The sequence below is a fragment of the Nematostella vectensis genome, chromosome 8, assembly GCF_932526225.1.
Source record: "Nematostella vectensis chromosome 8, jaNemVect1.1, whole genome shotgun sequence".
NCBI classification, from domain to species: Eukaryota; Metazoa; Cnidaria; class Anthozoa; order Actiniaria; family Edwardsiidae; genus Nematostella; species Nematostella vectensis.
In genome coordinates, this window is record NC_064041.1 from 7,725,412 (window position 1) to 7,748,436 (window position 23,025).

General features: G+C 38.1%; 1 protein-coding gene and 1 long non-coding RNA gene across 3 annotated transcripts; one reads left to right on the forward strand and one right to left on the reverse strand.

Moving 5' to 3' along the window:
- The first annotated feature begins 1,569 nt into the window (after positions 1 to 1,569).
- Positions 1,570 to 9,766, forward strand: LOC116613510. The gene is made up of 2 exons (XR_004294183.2): positions 1,570 to 1,739; positions 9,411 to 9,766. It is a non-coding gene; the product is annotated as an uncharacterized LOC116613510 (long non-coding RNA).
- Positions 3,841 to 22,794, reverse strand: LOC5505710 (LIM/homeobox protein Awh). 2 transcript variants are annotated; one of them, XM_032374041.2, is made up of 6 exons: positions 22,586 to 22,794; positions 12,096 to 12,161; positions 10,746 to 10,927; positions 6,908 to 7,134; positions 6,008 to 6,313; positions 3,841 to 5,796 (listed from the first exon to the last, which is right to left on the reverse strand). In XM_032374041.2, exons 1-5 carry the CDS (start codon positions 22,589 to 22,591, stop codon positions 6,024 to 6,026), a joined length of 771 nt encoding a protein of 256 aa, XP_032229932.1. In that variant the 5' UTR covers positions 22,592 to 22,794; the 3' UTR covers positions 3,841 to 5,796; positions 6,008 to 6,023. The 2 variants fall into 2 exon arrangements, with proteins under 2 accessions (XP_032229932.1, XP_032229933.1); XM_032374042.2 differs by lacking the exon at positions 22,586 to 22,794 and adding an exon at positions 14,612 to 14,767.
- Positions 22,795 to 23,025: the final 231 nt, after the last annotated feature.

Genomic DNA, 23,025 nt, shown 5'->3' on the forward strand with positions numbered 1-23,025 from the left:
CATGACAGGTTCTCCAATAGGGTTCTGGATTCCGGATCCAAGTGTGTGGATTCCGGATTCCATGTGGATTTTTTCTCGTGGATTCCGGATCCCAGCAGCATGGATTTCGGATTCCATATCTCATTTTTTCATGGATTCCGGATTCCATATCTCATTTTTTCATGGATTCCGGATTCCATATCTCATTTTTTCATGGATTCCGGATCCCATATCTCATTTTTTCATGGATTCCGGATTCCGGATTACCTGTCATGGGGCGAAATAGCTAAATTGAGTAAAAATAAAATAAAATTAGTATGTGAGGCTGTAGTTTGTTGGCTCCTCTGCAATAAGGCCATCATAAAGAATAAACTTTCTATCTTTCTTTTAAATATTTGCTTTATTTGTTCAAGCTATGTGTTATTGACTATTACACTTTTTGACAGTATGGTTACAAATTGACCCCTCAGTTCTGTAGCACTGTCAAGAAAATAGGGGGGACCCCCTTCGTATTTAAAAGACAATGCTTGAAGAACGCTGCTTGGTGGACAAATGGTCTGAGATTATATGGCTTTCAACATTAATGGAGATTTGCACCCCAGTCTCTGCCACGGCCCTGCTCCTGGTCCATGGACCCCTTGTTGAAAATAGGTTTCTAATAATAATAACATGTTTTCTAGCGAGGGAAAGTTTTCTACTTCTAGTATGATCCGAGTATAAACCAAGAACATGGATGAAGGTTGGTTAAAAAGTTTCTATGTATTAAATCCCCAGAACTAACACAGTATTATACTTCTGGGTTTTTTAATTTGCACTAAAACATAATATAAGACAGCATATTGTGCATTCAAAAGGTGCAATAGGCTTTTGGAATGAGAGGGGATCTATGATTATTTCACATCACTTTTATGTATGGTACTTGATTGTAAAAATTGTATGATTGGACAAATTGTGTCCACTTTTCTCCCATGACAGAAAATTTTCTACCAGAAAGAATTCAAATCATTAGAATTCTGTTGGAGTAAAATTGTTTAGGAGAAGAATGATAAGCTCATGCCATTTATAACATAACATGTGTCCACTGCATATCTTTGGGATTGAACATTTTACCAACAGGCCAGTTTATTTTGGGGATGGCAAGTGTCCATCCTTTTTGGGTGTATGAAATGTTGAGCTCTGTTGGACCATTCCATTATGTTTTGAATACTGCCCCCCTTCCAACCCACCCCTGGGCAATTATCCCTCTAACCTTCAAGGCATATAAATGAAGCCCATTCAGCCTTTCGGCTATCAAGTCATAGCCCATTCATGCTCTAGGGACATTGTCAAATATTTAAATTCAAGAGTTATACACAAGATGGGCTGGTTGGTACAAGCCAAGCAAAAAAAAATTCAAACTGTGACTTCTTTTTGTTTTATTTGATATTCTGTGTTCCACATGCTTTTTGCGTGTAAGAGATGAGATGATTTTAGCTTATACCACTATTAAGTCATTAAAACAAATATGAAATACTGTATGTGTCAAGTCATTTTCTGCAGTGGCTGATCCAGGTGTGGTTCTGTGGTCCAATCATTTTTAAGCACAAAGCTATTGTAATAGTTTTCCCAAATTGAACCACCTTTGAAAAATTCTAGACCCCCATTGAGCTTTTAAAACCGCCTGCACAAGGCAATTTGAATACTAAATGTTCAGGATGGACCGACAAACTCGGACGGGCTGCATATATAACATATTGAGACTAAACACAACACACCGTAAGGTATGTACTTATGCATGCATTATGAGCTTCGGAGGACGCAACGAAAACCATTTGCAGTACTAAGTAGTCAACTCCAGGGTCAAGAACTCATGCCTGCTTGTCACCGTTAGTTGTGCCTTCGAATTCCAGTATAGTTACGCTTCCAAGCTGTAATTCAATCGTGATGGCCATCACCCTCGCCGTCATCTATTGACTATAGCGAATTGGACTTTCCCACCGAACATAGCCACTCGAAATATGAATTTTACTACATCTTTGCACCCAAGGCTTTTTCTACAAGTCTTTCAAGTTTTGATACGTCTAAAACCCTACCAAAAAGCAGAAAGATACTGTTTTATGCTCTCATTCTCGTCTCTGTATGGCCGCCATGTTTCTTTACTTAGGTCAAGCAAGTGTTATGACGTCAACTTACAATTTCATCTGTGATTGGTTGTTTCAATGTTTTGATGCCTCGAATGTCAAAACAAATAAGTGTTTCCAGAAAAGTAAATATTCTGAGCTGACCACTATGGGCTGTTTGTACTCTACATAATTCACACTCTCTCTCTCTATATATATTAATCATTGGTTGTTTGTACTCTACATAGTTCGCACTCTCCCTATACATTTGTTTTTGCTGTCATGCATAGGCGCTTAGGGAGCGGTCATTAATGGCTAATTGCATTTTATCAGCACCGTGGGGGTTGAGGATATAAGTATTCATACCCCCCTCAGCCAATTACTGGTGGGGGGGGGATTTTTTCAAAACCCTGGGCTAAAAAATTTTGCCCCCCCCCCTCAAACCCAAGCCCAAAAAATCGTGACCCCCCTTAGACCGGAAAAAATTGCAAACCCCCCCCCCCCACACACACACACACACACACACACATCGAAAATTTTAACAAAGACATTTGAGCCCAGGTTTTGTTCAACTGATTTGAACGGGCAGCTTTGTCTGTCAGTCATAAGAGGGTTACTCAAAATTTATTTATATAAAGACAAGATTGGTACCTGAACAATATGGAACTAGATATACAATTGTAGGAAAAATTAGTAGGAAAAAATAAATTCAAACCAGACTTAAATTCGACGCCCAAAAAAATGTGACCCCCTTTAATAACAGCCCAAAAAATGTGATCCCCCTAAATCCGCGCCCCAAAAAACGTAGCCCCCCCTACATATCCCCCCCCCCAGTAATTAATGACCGCTCCCTTATAGCCGAGGCGCTTATTTTCGCGAGTCAGCACGTAGTCTACACGTAGCTAAGGCGCTTACACTGACAATCTCGTTCCCAAAGCCGAAGTACCTTTGTGCTAGCAACACAAACCCTTGTACATGTAGGTCATTCAAATATGTTTCACTATGATGTCCCAAACCCTAAACATTATCTAATTATAGTGAACCAATTATGAAGGATCTAAGCTTGCACCTTGCCACTGGCACAATGGTACGTGGGCCCTGAGGGATGGAAGTTTGTCGAAATGTTATACCCTAAGGGATGGAAGTTGGTCGAGATGTTATACCCTAAGGGATGGAAGTTGGTCGAGATGTTATACCCTAAGGGATGGAAGTTGGTCGAGATGTTATACCCTAAGGGATGTAAGTTGGTCGAGATGTTATATCCTAAGGGATGGAAGTTGGTCGAAATGTTATATCCTAAGGGATGGAAGTTGGTCGAAATGTTTTATCCTATGGTGGGACGATCACCCCCGTCTACTTTTCTGAAGAGTCACACCCCCCCCCCCCCCCCCCCCCCCATTCACGGGTAAAATAGATGACAGCTTTGCAAATAAGGCAAAATCTCTCAAGTCACATAAAATAGGGAATCGAAATGAATTCTAGCTATCGGGAGATAAAAAAAAATGTAAAAATGCAGTAAATATGAAAAAGAAAGTCTAAATTAAAAAAAATGGCGTTTGGGTTAATGTAGGTAAGAAAAAAGCCGGGGCAGGGATATTCAGACGTCATTTTTATGATATAGTTATTTTGTTGGTTAAAAGCAGGTATTCGCACCAGGGCACATGGTGTGGGTAAAAAAAAAGGGGGAAGGGGGGTATTGAAAAGGCTGTATATTTAGCTTTTCACTCGTTTTTCTAAAACCGCAAGGATAAATGACAAAACATTGCATGTGTTACTGTTTATTTTTGCTTTAATTTTGTTTTCTCTGTACATATTTTTATAGTATTTACTAGTGAACTATATTTCCTGACTATGGCCACGTGACACATTGTCATATGATCATGACGATACTCCAGCCACAGCTATCAATATTTGTTCACTATTTACAGCTCATTCTCTATTGAATTTCATAAATATAAAGCATCATCAACATAGTTACAGGTCAGTACGGTCCAAATATACTTGTAGTTGTTTATTCTTAAGGAGACTTAGTCAGCAAAACCTTGGTTGTAGTTTTTCAATCGATATTTGAATACAAATTATGTGAATCTCGAAATAATCTGAGAACAAACTTTAATACTTTAAGGTGGCGCGCCGAGGTTGTTTTGGCTTAAACAGCTTTTACTAAGTTCCCTATATTAGACTCATTTTCGGCTCGATTTTCGTGAATTTTTCAGATTTTATTAATACATCTATGCTTTGTCAGATCCCGCAAGATTCACACTTGTTTGAAATCAAATTATATTTTTTCATGCAAGGTAAATGGAAGCAATTTTTTTATATTAAAATAAAAAAATCGAAATCTGGGCGATGATTTTTTTTTTCTAAATTCACAGTAACACCTAACAATACTCCAGCTTGAAGCACACGAATGTTTGGCTTAAAACTGACCTGTCAAACTTCGCGATTGATAAATCTTTATTTTACGCCAAAATTGTCCTCGCAATCTTTGAAAAAATAAATGCACTCTTGCCTACAAAGATCCATCCCCGAATTTACGCCCCCTGCTAAGTCCACACCCTAAGGCAACTTGTGTGAGAGGGGATCTCAGTTCCGCTCGTGCAACTTTGTCACATGTGGAACAAACAAGGCAGCTATCGTCGATTACCATGTGTGACACTAGCGTGGGCTTCGTTTGAAGCGCATTCATATCCTCAACTTTCGATTCTAGTTTCTCATAAACGCAGGCTCGACATGCAACTGCATTAAGCAAGTACTTTCGGTAAGGCCTATTTTAGCCATAGCGTCGGGTAATAGTTTAAAAGAGGCGCGGCTTGGGCTCAAATGTTGAAAAAGAAAAAAATTCTTTCGTTTTCAAATTATTTTAATAAAAACACTCTCGAATTGACCATCTGGAATTTATTCTTGTGCAACACTGGTCCTCTTGCCCCTCTCACACAAGTTGCCTTAGGGTGTGGACTTAGCAGGGGGCGTAAATTCGGGGATGGATCTTTGTAGGCAAGAGTGCATTTATTTTTTCAAAGATTGCGAGGACAATTTTGGCGTAAAATAAAGATTCATCAATCGCGAAGTTTGACAGGTCAGTTTTAAGCCAAACATTCCTGTGCTTCAAGCTTGAGTATTGTTAGGTGTTACTGTGAATTTAGAAAAAAAAATCATCGCCCAGAATTCGATTTTTTTATTTTAATATAAAAAAATTGCTTCCATTTACCTTGCATGAAAAAATATAATTTGATTTCAAACAAGTGTGAATCTTACGGGATCTGACAAAGCATAGATGTATTAAAAAATCTGAAAAATTCACGAAAATCGAGCCGAAAATGAGTCTAATATAGGGAACTTAGTAAAAGCTGTTTAAGCCAAAACAACCTCGGCGCGCCACCTTAATGGCCAAATTTAATTGAAAATATTGAAAAGGAATTCCAAAATGGCAGGTGGAAATCGATGTTTTCACACACTTGGTGATTGGCTGGGATGACAAAATGGCGGCTAACAAAGACCCTCCAGAGCAAAGGACCAAACAGGGAAGTGGTCAGACACTATGTGTTCAATTGTAAGCTAAAATGGGATCCATTTTTAGATATAATATGCTTTTTCCCTACTATTTCTTCTAATCGAGGTGGCCCTCGGGGGAGGACTTTCACCATTTTGACACTTGAAGCAGAACGGAGAATTGCGCATGACATTGCAGATTGTACCGCTGATGACGAATTCAAACCTGCAAAACAACGAAAAAAAAATTAAAACAAACGATTAAAATTTAAGCAAAAAGTATATCAAGTGAAAATGCCACGATATTTGCTCTTCTGTTGTCACGTTGTTGCTACTGGTGTTAATGTTGTAGTAGAGGGGGCAGCCGATGTTATTTTTGCTCTTGTCGTTGTAATATTTTCCTATTAATGGCGGAACTCAAAGTACAAACTCTTTACCTAGTTTAGTTCTTCCTTAGTACCCAGCCGTCGCAGACCGCTGACCAGGGCTGTAGAGCGGCGTCCCGTATTTCTTTTGGCGCGCTCTCGAGTTCTGGAACCATACTTGCGTGACCCGTTTGCTGAGTCCCGTAAGTTGCGCTATTCTCTCGAGATCTTGTCCGTCGGGATTCGAGTCGATGTTAAAGTTCGCTTGAAGTATCTGTAGTTGGTCTTCTGTGAACGTGGTTCGGACCCGCTTCGCCTTGTGTCGGCCGCTCTTCAGGCTATTCGGAGAGTCGTCGCCATCAACATCGGGTGAGAATACTGGGAAAGAGAAGACGAGATCATTAGAAGACGGTATAAAAACTTCCTTGCACATTGTGTTTTACCAGGCAGACTTAAAAGCGGCTGACAGATACTCTTTAATAATGCAATAGACGAAGGAAGTAGAAGGGATGATGAGGTATCTTGTTGGAAGGGGTCGTGTGATTGGGAGGAGAGGTTGTGTAGTTGGGGGAGGGGTTGTGTGTTTGGGGGAGGGGTTGTGTGTTGGGGGAGGGGTTGTGTGGTAGGGGGAGGGGTTGTGTGTTTGGGGGAGGGGTTGTGTGTTTGGGGGAGGGGTTGTGTGTTGGGGGAGGGGTTGTGTGGTTGGGGGAGGGGTTGTGTGGTTGGGGGAGGGGTTGTGTGGTTGGGGGAGGGGTTGTGTGGTTGGGGGAGGGGTTGTGTGTTTGGGGGAGGGGTTGTGTGTTTGGGGGAGGGGTTGTGTGTTGGGGGAGGGTTGTGTGGTTGGCGGAGGGGTTGTGTGGTTGGGGGAGGGGTTGTGTGGTTGGGGAAGAGATTATGTGGTTGGGGGAGGGGTTGTGTGGTTGGGAGGGAGGGGTCGTGAACAGGAGAAGAGAGTGACTATGATGCTAGTACCTTCTTGGTAATCTCTTTCCGCGGGTGAAGTGTCCAACGCCTCTAGGTAATGGAGCTTGCAGAGTACATGACCATCCTTTAGAGCAAATTCCTCGCCGGTTGAGAGCTGCCTCTTGCAGTTATCACAAGCGAAGCAAGCGAGATGATAGACACAGTTCTTGGCTCGACGGACCCAGTCGTTAGCGTGAATACTGCGACCGCAACGCGCACATTTTGTACCAAATTGCCTGCAAAAAATACAGTGATTAATACAAATTGCATGTAAAAAGTACAGTGATTAATACAAATTGCTTGGGGAAAAAAGTACAGTGATTAATACAAATTGCTAGAAAAAAGTACAGTGGTTAATAAGAACACTTTTGGGAGACACAGAACTCCTTAAACTGTGGAATGAGGACATCGTCGGGTACAAAAAAATGTTTCCATCGCAAATAGGATTTATTGACCAGGTTTATTGACTAAATACATGTCTGGTAAACCATTCGCGTAAAAATGGAGGTAAAAAATGGAAAAGGAAACAATGATTCTCGTCTAGATAAACAAAACATGATACTTGAAAACCTACTTGACACTTTCCAAACATTTATTAGATTGGAAAGCATACCTTTTACGATACATCATACGATTTGCAGGGAAAAACACACAAAAACAATGAGAAATATGAATTAACCCAAATAAGTCTTAAGAAGAGATGGAAAAAGAAACTGAAATCTTAATTAAATGGACTCAAATGGAATGGAATGATGAAAGAAAGGGACATAAGTGCCCACATTAAAATCCTAATAAAATTACCAATAAACGAGAACAGCCGGCGATCAAACATTTAGATAAAAACAAAAAAAACTGGAAGTGCTTTAATTGATAGCAGAAAGTAGTGTTTTTTACTTTATCTTTCGAAAAAACTCGACATAGTGCTCAGAATGAAGCTCTGAAGGGAAGACTTGAAACGTAAGCCAATGATTTGATAAAAAGGTCTGAGAGTGGAAGCAGTGTTAAAAAGCACTTTTATACGGAATATTCCTCGTTGAAATGCAAATGGTTCTATTGAAGTCGCCACACATTGGCCCTTCCATACGTTAATCCTTTACGGACAAAAGAAGAGTTCTAAGGGACGAACTTTAACGTGTTAGACCCCTTTTATCAACCTTTTTAATGCTTTTTATTAGGCCTAGTTAAAAGCCAAAAAACCGTGTTCTCAAAGTTAAGGCATCCGGAGTGTTTTGATATGCTTTGTTTGCTATGAAAAAGTTTGAGAAGGATTCCTGATGTCGCGGGAAACAGATTGCTTAACAAGCCTGTTGAAAACAATGTTAAATCCCTTTTCGAGATGTCTTATCTTTATCTTGTCTGTATATCGATGGTTGAATGAAGACAAGAAATAACATTAATCCCTTGATAAAAATATTAGACAAAAATAACGCCGCCAATTTATATTCGACCCAGACCATTTTCGACACTTTCGAGTTTTGCACAACAAAGGGACAGTAAAGATAAAATAGCAAACTAAAAAATGGAAAATAATCCAAAGCAGTTGGGCGTTTATACTTTAACATTTTACTTCATTAATTTTTTAAATTGCGTTTGAGTAATCGGGGGATCAAAAGATTTTAAATGAATTATTCGTTCTATTTGAAAAACGCTGTATGTTTTCCTGGTGTCATTGATTGATTGATTTCGTGTTTTTACCTTTTCTAAGAGGGTTCGAGTAATCGGTAAACAGAGAAATTCTTGTACACAGACGAGCATTTCTTTAAGTTAGCGGGATGCTCACTTGTCAGGGGTTTCAGTTACTGGGAGGGTTAAATTATAGTTTAAACAGTAAATTTGAAGGAGAACTAAGGTTGGAGTTACTGAGGGTTCGAGCTGTGACGAAAGAAAAGGCTAGAAAAGTCTAGAAAAGTCTAGAAAAGGCTAGAAAAGGCTAGAAAAGGCTAGAGCAAAATGACACCTGCCATAATGTAATATTCAGAACTGAAAGTAACAGTCCATTTACACCTCAACTGGTGTTTTTTTCCCATTTTAAAGTCAGTAGAAATGAATATTGCACAACTTAGTCATAGCTCAACGCTCTTTTGATATGGCTTCCATTGACAGAGAAAAAGAGAGAAAATGGGTCTAAAGATAATAAATAGGAGTTTTAGCTGAATTCATAAGGTTGTCTAAATATTATCTAGAATACACCAAAAACGTTTAAAGCCTTATTAAAGACGAAAATTTGGCAGAGTCGATTTCCAGTTTTTGGTGTATTGTATTCATTGTTCTGGTACGAGATCGCGACAGTTTGGGCCTTTTGATTCTATAAATATTATCAAGAATATATGAACCTTGCATTTAAACGTTCCAAAATACAAAAATCTAGTGGAAGTTAATGCGAGGTTTTAAGGGCCAAACTATATTCACTTTGAAATGATAATTTAACTGGTAATTTATTACAGTTCCGTGGAGGTGACCGGTTGGCAGTTCTTAACACGTTTCACTGGGGTTTTCTTTTATTCATTTCCAGTGCTATGGCAAGCGTGTAGAAGGTGTGAGAAGCTCGCATCCGTCTCGATGCGCTCTACACCAAGCATCACCATGAAATGTCGCCTTGTATTGTCTACGCACAATTACAGTAATCAACGAGATTGTTCGCATCTTGGAGACGTCCGTTCCAAGACAGGAATGTGTCGGACAGACAGGAATACAAATTAAAACTTGTTCTTTATCCCTTTCTCGAGTAATTATTACGCTTTTTGGGAGCTAGACCAGCCTTTGAAATGATCTTTATAGGGCGCGTGGGACATTTGCTAGGTAACATCCGACTCAGGTGATATGACGCAAGATCTCCAAGGCGTTTTAAGAGTTTTTACATTTGATGTATACAAAAAAAAAGTCTTTTTAATTACGACTACGAAGAGGATTGCAAAGTGAGATAAAATGAGGCCTAACTATGTTAACACTTTCTTAGGTTTAGGCTTTTTTCGAGACTAACTGTTACAATAAAAAACATTGACATTTCTCAGCTATAAAATATACGAAGGCACTACTTATTTTGCATTCTTAAAAAGGTGCTCCTAAAGAAACTATTAAATATAATGTACATGAAAGATCATAACACATGAGATATTTAAACAGTTAATGCGTTATTTCAATACCCCCATGTTAAATTGAAATAACAATTATAGGGGTAAGCTCTCTTGACGTATCGCAAAAGCAAAAAACCGTTGGCTTATATTGGCTTTAAGAAAAAAAAATTCTTTTAAATAATGCTTCTCTCTTACTGCGTAGCAATGGACCACATCTAACTCCGATTCAATAACATGTTTTGTTGGGTCAAAAGGCTTCTGAAACTTATTTAGAATTTTGAACAAAAATGGCGTTATAGCTTTAAAGACATACAATTCGAGCACTAAGAGAACACATAAAATATACGACAATTACCGTGGTTAACCATCTTAAGACCGTTAACAACCGTGGGTTCTCTGGCCCATTAAATCACAGAAGGGGGCATGTTGCATGGATTTCAAACAGACTTTTCGTTTAAATTAAAAGAAAAGATATACTTTTATATGACTTGGAGACTGGTTGGTTGATTCTAAGGAATATCTAGTAATCCAAGTAAGTAGGATAACTTGCACAACCTCACCCTATTCACTTAAAAAATAAATATTTTTTCTACAATTGTGAAAAGAGTGAGACGCACAGGAGAGGACAGAAAAATGAATAAAAAGCTTTGATTAGTTTTTTCTGGAAAAATTGACAGAATAAATGAAAATTTAACTCAAAGGTTAAGGTCGGGGATTGGGGATTTAATTCTTCGCTAGGGTTATATGGAAAAAGTAAGCTCATCTATCCTTACCTTGCGTAGTCCGCTTTGCAGTATATCTTCCCATCTTTCGTGTAGCAAGTTGCCTCGCGTCCAAGTTCATCGGAGCAGAGACAGCACTTTAAACACTTGGTGTGCCAGGCTCGACCACTCACTTTCACAAGGTACCGATCCACGATCTTCGCCTCGCACCCAACACATCTCTCGCCCTGCGTCTGTGGGGAATTACACGCCAGTTAGAAAACAGTTTACCCTAATACACATACATACAATCACGGAGAAGTGGGGTTCCCGGTTAGATTTTATTTCACCATTAGAAAAAGCACTTGGCTTTAGCTAGTAAATAGAAGCGCTGACGCTGTTAGAATAAAAGTTTTTTTACCAGTGTAGAAAACGTTGAGTGGTTATTGTTGACAAAAAAAATGTTATTTAATCAGACAGTTTATTCATAAGACAGTTTTTTTAGAATGAAGACAGGTAATAAAAAAGTGATATATAATGTTGAAAAAGGGGGTCATTTGACGTAGTGGGTATTAAATACGTAAACGACTTGGGGCAACTTAGCAGCTTAAGTGAAAGTCATTAGATCTGCGCCTTTGTGAAGGCCACCCGGAGAGCAAATACAAATACAATAACCAACTTGTGACTGGAAACTGGATCTTAAAATCCAAATAAATCTGGTTTGAAAGCATTAACATTGGAGCACTAACAAGCACAGAGTCCGTATTGTAAAAACACTTAACGCAAAAACACTTTAAAACTACCTAAAAGGATAAAGAAAGTTAAAGACACAAGGCTAACAGTCTTATCGTTAAGGCTTTTAAATGATTCGCGAGAAAATTAAGGTTAAGGCACATCTCGTGGGAAGTTTGAAACACACAAAAGTTGCGAGATTAAAACAACAAAGCATAGAATGTATACAAAGATCTTATAATCCCCGCTAGAAGCTTTCACTCCTGTGCAGGTTACAATAAGTAAGGACGCTATTTCACAGAGTGGTGCGAATGGCTTTCGTATAATACTAATAGGATTACTATAAGCTTCTGCAATCACAAACTTTAGCAGACCAGGAAAAGTAAACAAGGCTATCCACAGTCTTAAATACCAGCAATAAACTCGATAGCACAAGATAAATAATGTCCTTAAAGATCTTCTAGATTCAGTAATAAATACCATCGAGCGGTAAGAAGTTTCCAGTAAGTGGCTCGATGCTGACAATATTATAAACGTGTTTACTCTTCCTGTCAATGTGCGGTGAGACCCACCGTTTAAAGTAAGTGTAAATACGTCAGCACAGGAGTGGACTAGTTAGGGCACGTCTTGTAGAGAATTAGCGAACGTAAATATAGAGTGTGGATGAATTAAGGAGCGAGCTACACTTACCGACACATGATCCACGGCGTTGAGCGAGGGACTCGTCACAGCTTTATCTTCACACGGGGTGGTCATCTGTGAAAAGAGCACGGCACACAATTTACTTCTCGATCCTCAACCAACACAGCGGGACACTAGGTATCCGAACACGGATGTGATAAAAAAACGCGAAGATGGGGTCTAACTTGCTTTTCTATCCCCTAATGGGTCGAGCTCTCCGCAGTATTGTAATTAGCAAAGACGACCATTCATTGGCTGATATGGACAATAGGGGCGGTCTTGCTACCCACTGGGAAATTGAGCTGACACACAAAATGTTGTTCACCTATTGTTGGATCTCGATCACCCGAGTCGCTTACAAAACTCCAATTGAAGTAAGCACCACAATTAAAGTTTGTTCACAAATTACTGAAGGTTAACCGCACTAGAAAATCCTTGTTTTTGTTGACGAAGTTCACGGATGACGAATAAGCCACACGCGATCGATAATTAGTTTAGAAGTCTAGAAGTATGTGTGAATAATTTGGCACTCGGGAAAAACATTTGGCGCATCGAGCAGTCCAAAAGGCGAACAAAAGCTTATCATGCTCATCTGGAACCAAACAGACGCAAACAAATTTGTAACAAAATGTGATCGACAAATAAAGTTGCAAGCATTAGCGATAATGTTAGCAGGTGGCTTGTACTTGGTATGGTATTCAATTCGATGCGTTCGCTTCTTTCTATTTGCATGTCCTTGAGAGGCAATTCTTTCTCGAGTGCCACTAAAGAAAGGTTAAAAAGGTTTATTGGTTCCGCGTTTAATTCTCCTTTAATCGCCTTGTGCCAAATTATACAAGTGTAAAACGTTACCCCGATAACTGTCGTCTTTTTACAGTTGGACATTTACGGCAGGATTATAATATATGCACATTAGGGAACTTTGTTGAATCTTACAGTATGGAAAACGATTTTATTTTAATTCATAGTAAAAGCCTGTTAAATATCGAAAGTGAGGAATCTTTTTATACGTTACAATCGATGCAATAACCAGAAGATGATTATTCAGTTAGTGTAATTACGACAATTATGGTAGAGTTTGTAATACTAAATTAAGCAGCTTACTATAGACAGTTTAGATCACCAAATCTGCTGGGCTAAATCTTGTGGTAAAACATTCGAGGCTTTTCATTAGAGTGAAAGCCTAGTTGGGTTTTATTAACGAAGTATTCTTTACAATGTGTTGAGTTCGAGTTTTGGGAATTCAATCTGACAATAAATGAGAGATTAAGTTTCTTTAAAGGAAGGAAATAATGCACCATTTTTATTTGGACAAAGACCCAGGAAGCCCAGAGACCACACAAAAGTGAATTTGAAAAGAGGAAAAAACCCGGAAGTACCAAATATGCACGGAATTTTCTTTTTCCAAATTTTGAAAGCATCTTTTCTTTTGGCGTTGTTTGGAGCGAAAGTTAATAACAATAAACCAATACTATAGCCAAACCTTTTTTCATATTGATTTCAGGGCAAATCTTTTGAACAACAACGCAATAACGATAAAAATAGATAATTAGTTACCCTGAGGTGGGTTTGTTATATCATATAGAGCACTTTCAAGTATTATGATATGCCAGTTTACCCTGACAGCAGTGGTTTCTGACCTCGCCTAGGCCGGGCCCATTCTTGCGATTTCTCTAATCACAGTTTATTAATAATTATTTTTGGGGGGTAAATTCGCATATTCGGTTAAAAGTAAAGCCCTTTTGCGAGAACTACCGTGAAGACTACTTTTTAAGTCTCTAAATGACAAGTCATCGTAAATCGTAAATATTCTACGTCGTTGCGTCGTTGTTTTGAATGTGTTAATTCATCGAGGTTGGTTTATCTTTTTTATTAATGTTGTTTTTTTAATGATCTAAAATGTCCTAAGTAATAAATTAAAAATAGTTTTTCAAGAGTGTTTCGGGGTAAGCCAAAATGGAAAATACGTCTATAATACGCTACTATGCGTAAAAGTGGAGCTTATTTTTTACCAAATATTCTATGAAGAGTGCTGTGACAACCATCAATCATTTGTACGCTTGTCAATCAACCTCTGAGACACGTGTAAATTGTATAATCATCGTGGTACATGCACACGAACGTTTGCGAGTGTTCTAAAAATTATTGTTAATAAAATATCAACAGTGTAATGCTTTCTTTACGAAGGTCATAACGCCAACGTAAAGCATAACAATAAGGGTGTACAAGACCTTAAAACGAAAATCCTATGGAAAAATTCAACGGTTCTATTACTGAAGTTATGACAATAAAAACCATTACAGTGTTGAAATACCCGAGCTGGGAAGCTACAGAAGAAGTATTTACGAACAAAATATTTGCATTTTACAGTCCACACATTTACTCCGCTTTTACAAGCTCCAAAAATAATATATCTCCATACTTTCGAAACAACTTTGAAGCATTGAGACATTTTTATGCTAAGCAAACACCTGATAATATAAGGAGGAATGTGCAATAAATATTCAATTACATTATATTCATACCTTAAGCGGGTGTCAGTCGTTGTTCAATATTAAAGCTGTTGTGCGTAGAATAATTGTAGAAATTACACTGAGCCAAGGAGCTCTCACCTCTTCGCGTTCTGCGTGTAAATAGCACAGAATAGCAACAGTGCACGGGGTTTTGTGAGGCCCTGTCGGCGCGCGCTCACATCAGCGGTAGAATCACAAAAACGCGCAAAGCTACCGCAGCGGGCGGCGAGGGAGGCACGGGACAAGTGCAAATAGCGGAAACGGCATGTCGGGACATTTTTAAAAGGCGGAAAACTTTCCATGCAAAAGAGTGCACCTTGCAAAGGGCGCACCGTGTGGAGAGGCTAAAAGAGGCTAAGAGATTTTGCAGTGTTGGGTGAAAATGGTGAAATGTTAGAAATGCTACCATAAGCATTGTGCAACTGGTAGAAAATTGTGACATGAAAATTATCAGACATTGAAATTAACATTTGAAAACTACATGTCGCGTACAAAGAAACAACGTAGAGAAACAAAGCAAAATACTCTTTGCTGCTTTAGAAGGCATACTGCCGAGCCGAATCTAACACAGTCTATTTGTATCAACGTTGATTCAGACGTCGCACTAAATGAATTAGGCTCAATAGGTTGCGAGTAGTTAAAGCTGACTTTATGTGGAGTTTCTATTGCAAAAAATCAAATCAAATATGTTACTTGATTCTGAACAAAAGCTCGACGTTTGAATCGTTGTCGTGCTTTTGCCGTGCAACACGACTGGTGTAGTCGTGCTTAGTGCTGTGCCGAACTTCTGCCGTTGTTACTTTTGCAAACTACTACATCATTTTTGAATCAATGTAAAACACACAATATCTAGTGAATATAAACATATTCAATATCAATGAAGTATTAAAAAGAGAATTACAATAATGGTAAATAGCATTAATATTCAACGTCGCTACTCTGAACACAGTTGAAGTTTTCGTTTTAGAGCGCATCACTCCTACATCACTTCTTTTTTTTTTGTGTCCAATCATACTGTTATACTGTAATTGTATAAGACTCTAATTAGATGTATAGTAGAAAGTATCGGCCTTTTTATTTACTATGAATCTAAGAAAGAGACACAAGTATAGCATATACAGTGCATTCGAAGTTGCAAAATTTCCATAATTTTGCTACAAAATCCACAAAAATACATTCACATTTCATCTGGAAAGGTGCAGGAGTAAAAGTCTTCCCTTTTGTTGCAATGTAGAAATGCTTTGAAAGGGGTTAGAGTGTTTGCGTAGGAGATTTTTGAAAAACAGAAACGATAGATTGCATAAGGTATGTCGGCCACTGTGTGTAGTTCTAAGATCTGGCGTTCGAAACTTTTACAGATCTTTCCGAATTAAGCGCAGTGCAGACAGCGCCAACATTGCAGGATTGCTGTTAACTTGTGAGAAGCCGATCGTGGATGTGACAGCATGCAGTGTGATATAGGTAGGTTCCACTTGCATGGTGCATGTGCAATTTTAAGAAGCGGATTTTTTTTTCTGACTGCCCATTTGGCACATATGAGCGCATAAAAAAATCGTTTAGAAGGAGATTAAGCTAGAAGTATTTGGCACATATGAACGCATAAAAGTACGTTTAGGAGGAAAAGCTAGAAGTATTTGGCACGTACGAACGCATAAAAGTACGTTTAGGAGGAAAAGCTAGAAGTATTTGGCACGTACGAATACATAAAAGTACGTTTAGGAGGAAAAGCTAGAAGTATTTGGCATGTACGAACGCATAAAAGTTCGTTTAGGAGGAGAAGCTAGAAGTATTAGGCTCGTATGAACGCATAAAACTTCGTTTAGGAGGAAAAGCTAGAAGTATTTGGCTCTGATGAACGCATAAAAGTTCGTTTAGGAGGAGAAGCTAGAAGTATTTGGCTCGTATGAACGCATAAAACTTCGTTTAGGAGGAAAAGCTAGAGGTATTTGGCACGTATGAACGCATAAAAGTTCGTTTAGGAGGAGAAGCTAGAAGTATTTGGAACGTATGAACGCATAAAAGTTCGTTTAGGAGGAAAAGCTAGAAGTATTTGGCTCGTATGAACGCATAAAAGTTCGTTTAGGAGGAAAAGCTAGAAGTATTTGGCTCGTATGGACGCATAAAAGTTCGTTTAGGAGGAGAAGCTAGAAGTATTTGGCACGTATGAACGCATAAAAGTTCGTTTAGGAGTAAAAGCTTGAAGTATTTGTCACGTATGAACGCATAAAAGTTCGTTTAGGAGGAAAGGCTAGAAGTATTTGGCTCGTATGGACGCATAAAAGTTCGTTTAGGAGGAGAAGCTAGAAGTATTTGGCACGTATGAACGCATAAAAGTTCGTTTAGGAGTAAAAGCTAGAGGTATTTGGCACGTATGAACGCATAAAAGTTCGTTTAGGAGGAGAAGCTAGAAGTATTTGGAACGTATGAACGCATAAAAGTTCGTTTAGGAGGAAAAGCTAGAAGTATTTGGCTCGTATGAACGCATAAAACTTCGTTTAGGAGGAAAAGCTAGAAGTATTTGGCTCGTATGGACGCATAAAAGTTCGTTTAGGAGGAGAAGCTAGAAGTATTTGGCACGTATGAACGCATAAAAGTTCGTTTAGGAGTAAAAGCTTGAAGTATTTGTCACGTATGAACGCATAAAAGTTCGTTTAGGAGGAAAGGCTAGAAGTATTTGGCTCGTATGGACGCATAAAAGTTCGTTTAGGAGGAGAAGCTAGAAGTATTTGGCACGTATGAACGCATAAAAGTTCGTTTAGGAGTAAAAGCTAGAAGTATTTGTCACGTATGAACGCATAAAAGTTCGTTTAGAAGGAGAAGCTAGAAGTATTTGGCACATATGGACGCAAAAAAGTTTGTTTAGGTTTATCCAGATTTTGCTCATTCTAAACGTGCTCGCCGGCGCCACAAAGAAATTCCCAAATAAATATTTTTACTGGATAGAACAAAATGAGAGCTCCAGGAGCGTTTTTCGCTAAAGGAGGGGTTGGCTCAGTGACAAAGGGGGTAGAGGGTAATTTTTTTGTTACATCTAGCTTTCTGGCAGCCCAAAGGGGGGCTTAAACCCCCTGAACCCTCCCCCTAGATCCTAGTGAGCTCTTAAGAGTTAGGCATGGATGTGGTGTGAGACAAAACGCAGTGATTTGTAGGGAAGCAATGGCCACACAAATCACAAATGTAGGTGCTCTCGCCGACAATCGGCCCGACAAATCGGTGTGAGCAAATACGCCTTAAAAAGTGTCGAGATGTCGGGCCGACACCGAATAAAAGTACGCACAGTCGGTCCGACAAACATGCACGTGTAAAAGCGCGAGGATCCAAAGGGATTCCTTATAAACTAGACCAGCGTGCTACTACCGTATCTGAAAGCTAAAATATCCAGTATCTCAAATCTCAACAGATACACATCATTCCGGACGTGGTTAAAACTAAACTGAACTGAAATGTAAAGGAGGTTATACGCGGCTTTTTCAGTTTTTTTTAGATTCGTCGGCCCGACGATTCGGCGCACGTGAGCCCGCCTTAGAACTCCCGCCTCAAGCACATATTTGGGTCTCAAGTCGCCTCAGAACTAAAAGCCAATATTTTACATGTAAATAAAATTTTACTGGTTTTACAGCAAGTAGATGTCGAAACTTCAGTCAGCTATATGGAGGGAAAAATACAAAGTTTTGTTTAAAAAAGAGAGGACTTTGAAAAGTGTACGCGCCGGTGAACTGGTACAATTGATAGAGTCTAAGAGGCAAAGAATAGAAAGTGTCCGTCACATCCTGGCTTTCTAAAATAAATAGTATTTGTCCACCGTCATTTTGTCATCCTAGCAAACGACCCCGTGAAGGGAGACTTAAACTGGATTAATTGTAAAAGTTTATACATGGAAATTTCGAAATTTCTCCACTATTTGTAGGGTGTGAGTCGGACAGTCGCACAAATGCAAAACCCTTATGGATGACAAAGAAAACACGCGGAAGCCGAAAAGTCCATGCGCGAAATATTCCATTTTTATAGTACTTTAGGTATTTCAGTGTATATCAGAAAATAGAATAGGTATCTCCCATCTCCTGAAATATATCGCATTTCCGGTTTCATAATCTTTACGTACGGCTATCAAGACCATCACCCTCTTGGTTTTATCACGATACTATACTAGGCGGTTGCCATGGGATACGGCACACAATCCCTCTATATGAGAAATAGAGTGTTCTAGAAACAAACGTTTTTCAGACTCTTGACTTTGCGGTGGATGCTTTTTTTAGAAAACACTCGGAATTGACATGCACGAGATTTTCCTTTTCTTTTGAATCTGAGGTTGTTGTTTAAAAAAAAAACTAAATGGAATAATTTCATGTGTAAACCGTGAGAGGCCGAAGGTAAATTATTCGCGGGCGGCTTGTGTAGGCTGTGTACGTTTGTACGGTTCACACAAAAGGCGTTTCCAACAAAAACGAAAAGTTTTAATTTTCTTCTGCTTCTCCTAACGTAATGCGAGGCTCAGGCTGATGGTCCTGTGAATGGGGAAACGCGCTTTACCGTAATTCGTCGTGTTTTTGTCACTGACAGTTCTTTGAGCATTTTAAAGAAATAAGAGCAAAACAATTAAAAGACAGTACCGATATTATCCAATATTTCTTAAGCCTATTTGACTAAAGAATGAACATAATTCACTAGTAGAGACAATGTGACGGAATTCTAGACCGGGTAAACTAACGGCATATTTCCGAGCAATAATAAGCTACTTCAGCGTAAATGCGAAACGGAATTAAAGAAAAGAAGTAAAGAGAATGCTTAGTATACCAACCTTAATGTGAGATAAAGCAGTTGTAAAACATGTAGGGCACCAAGCATATTTACCAATGAACAGTGAATCCATCTTATAAGTTATAACAGAGATTTCGCACGGATGCCCTTATTATAGCAATCACCAACGCGTAGGATGTCCTCCGTTGTCCCAAGTCTTGATAATTGTCAAGTGGCTTACCAAAAGCTGCTGATACCCAAGGTAAAGGCATGACCAGAACATTGTTTCTAGAAATGTCCCAGCTTTATGGATAGACAAGTAAAAACAATAAGGATTATATTGCAACTAGTAAATTCATTTATCTCATAACTATGTCATTTGAGTGTTTTTCGACGGTAAATGGTAAAAAGCATAGTTTACAGTATTAACTTAGTTGTCTTGTAGATTCAAAGAGGAAAGGTTTTAACTAGTTTAAGAAATTAAAGCCTACCCTTACTACTAATAACCCTACTAATACTGTAGTTGCAGCCCTGGATGACAAAGTAGTACTGTATTATATAGAAAAGGCAAGGGAAAATTTTTTAGGTGTGCTAAAAGGTGGGAAGGAGAAAGTCGTCTTTTGTTACATTTTAAATTACACTGAAAACAATTCCCTTTTTTATGGACCTCCTGGCATCTTAAAGATATAACAGATGAAGCTATTTGCAAAAGAATGCATAATGACTGTTTATCATGATATTGAAGATGATAAAGATATTGTTGTATGAGAGTTATATGAGGCATTGAAAGTGTTGCTGATAGTCATCAAATACAGTATCTTCTATCTGTTTCTAAACCGTAAACCATTTATAGCCATCAAAACAGTCCACTTGACCAACACATGTTAGTTTGACAGAAAACAGTAATGCAAACAGAGAGATAAATAATGGTAAAAAAGGAAACATATTCCTACCCAGAATAAACTAAAAACAGAAAACCAGACCGACATATTCTAGGAAACAAGAGATTGAATGTTCCAAGGGGATTTTACAGTGCATATCCTTCTTTATTTTGAAAGTTAGCCCCTCCCCAAATGTAAGATCACTGTGTTTCAAAACAGTCATTAAAAAAGTTACATCATAAAAAAGTGGAACAATCTAATGACTAATAATAATTTATTGCCTGTGATGTTTTATCAAGAGCATTATAATCATCTTATCATTAATCTGCATCATGACCTAGCTATGTGTCAGTAATTTTTATTAATCAATATTAACTTTGAGAATGAACATTATCTGCAAAAATCACTCTTTTTTTAAATTCAAAAACTGAAAGACAGCATTGGGTTGACCTTGAGATTCCTTTTGTTGATATTTTGCAATCTAAGGTTTCAAAACTTAGCCCTTTACACTAAGGACAGTGAATCTTTTATCTTCTGAGATAAGGGTTGAAAAAGGATCACAAGAGACTGACCAGAAGCTCTATCTGGAGTCCTTTGACTGAGCTAATAGTGCTACAAATCATATTAATTATGTATTTCTTAGCATTGATTCAAAAGTAGCAATATAATGACTTGTTGTCTGCATGGATTTCTCTGCTTTTGTAGCACACAGTTAGCCATTTTGAATGGTGCAAAGCAAAATAAATGTTTAAAATGGTTTTATTTTGAAATACAGATTTTTCTTTGCAGTGGCTCTACTGTATTTCTGTCACGATTTTTCTATTCCATTTTTTTTTAATTTCTTATGTGTTTTTTTAAGTTTCTTGACATTTCATTGCCCCTCTCCCTCACCTTTGTGTTTTGCAGCTTTAGTCTACAAGGTCAGCTACTGAGGTAGGTCTCTGGGAGTCAACTCAACTTTGTTTTAAAATACTGTGGCTCTCCCCCTTTTCCCTTCACCTAGAAACTGCATTTGCAGTTGGTCAATGAGGAATGGAACATTGTTGTAATAGGTAATTTCTATGGCTAAGGTTAATCTGGTGACTATTTTTTAATCGAACATAATTCTTCGGATCTTTTTAAGTACAGAGGAGATTACAAATTTGAAAAACAAGTTAAACTGCTAACAATAATTTAGCCTCTACCATCCCCATCTCACAGATATTGTGATAAATTTCAGTGGCATATTCCACTTATCCCAGGGGGGGGTATTGTAAACATGAACAAGGGGGCCAAATGAAGGCCTAAAATTCGTACCCAAAAAAAAAAAAAAATAATGATTCCCCAATATACACTCTCGGAGTCATAATTTCATAAAGACACAACCGCAAATCATTGTCAGTTGAATATGTGTTAGATGCACTATTATCCTGTCTCATATTACAGAAAGTATTTTACCAAACACTAAGGAATAATGTAAAGAAGGCCAATCACGCCGCCATTTTATGTTCTGCTCAATTCCAAGTCACAAAAAAGCATCCATTTTCATTGGCTTATTAAAGTGAGAAACCAAGATATTGATGAGTTATTATCAATAACACACCAGACTTCATTTCTAGATTGTTATTTTGAGGATTCGTTGTAAATAAAAGCCATTATATTTGCATTTATGTCCAATGACAAAGATGTGGTTGATCAATATTATTTAAACCCAGTAATTAAATATACTCACAAAGTCTCACCCAAACATATTCCAAGTTTTAAACCGAAAAAAAACCTGATGACAAATTCAAACTAAATATGTTAGAACCGAGTACCCTTCCTTTAATATAATAAAGAAATAAAGATTCTGGTGTTTATAAAATACTGTGCTCAATAAAGCAAAAATATTTTGAACACACTTAAAGTGTAGAGGTAGCATAAACAAATTTTTTTGGCAATTCGTAATTTCTTGAAAAGATAGTTCCCGCTGTCAAAATGTTAAACAAAAATAGAATTAAAAGTAAGAAAGCTTAACTTGAAGAGAGAGATTTTGTACAAATTTGAAAAAAAAAATCTTAAATCGTACATATAATATTATTATTCTTAGACGGAATACAAATGTAGATTTCAAATCGCTATAAGTATAATGTGATAGGGAGTCCATTTTGAATGATTACAGACCGGGGATTATTATCAATCGGAAAGAAAACCCATTCATTTCAAAATCGATCACGCAATTTCTTAGCAAAACTATTTTCAATACATAATGCAACACCAGCATGTTTGTCTAAAGAAGTTAAAATGGACACATGTACAATAACAGCAAAAATACATATCACAGCCAAGGTCTAAGGCTAAGATATGCTTGAACCTGTTACTCTTAGTGAATGAAATGTATTTTTCTTACCAGCATTATTCTTGATGTTAAGTCCCCTAGAGATTTGGAAGTGTTCCCTATAAGAAAGGTCACGCAAGTACACCTGGCCCAGTGGTAGCTGTTGTGGTAGTGAGGTAAGTCTATGGTGATCTCTTTTGTAAAAGGGAAGTCGCTCGAGTCGAATGATCTTTCGAACAAAACGATCGTATCCAAGATGGCGACCGGAGATTTGTTGTTAGGCACCAGTCCTCCTGGTGCGCATTAAAAAGAAAGGTTGGGGGAGGTGGGGGGCGATTTTAAATTGTCTTTTTTTACGGGGATGGGAGGGTCCTAGTATTGTTCAATATAAATTTTACACCATTATAGAAAAAAGAAGACTTTGCTTGTTAACCCTAAGCAGAATGATGATATTTGGGACACATCTATTCACAGTATGTTGTGCAGTTGTGTGTTTGAGAAATTACTAGTGT

Bases quoted from the DNA above. Each gene is read 5' to 3' on its own strand.
- LOC5505710 (XM_032374041.2), bottom strand. The intron at 7,135-10,745 runs GTAAGGATAGAT...TATTTTTTGCAG, and splicing joins TGCAAAGCGGACTACGCAAG to GCAATTTGGTACAAAATGTG. The intron at 6,314-6,907 runs GTACTAGCATCA...TCTCTTTCCCAG, and splicing joins GGAAAGAGATTACCAAGAAG to TATTCTCACCCGATGTTGAT.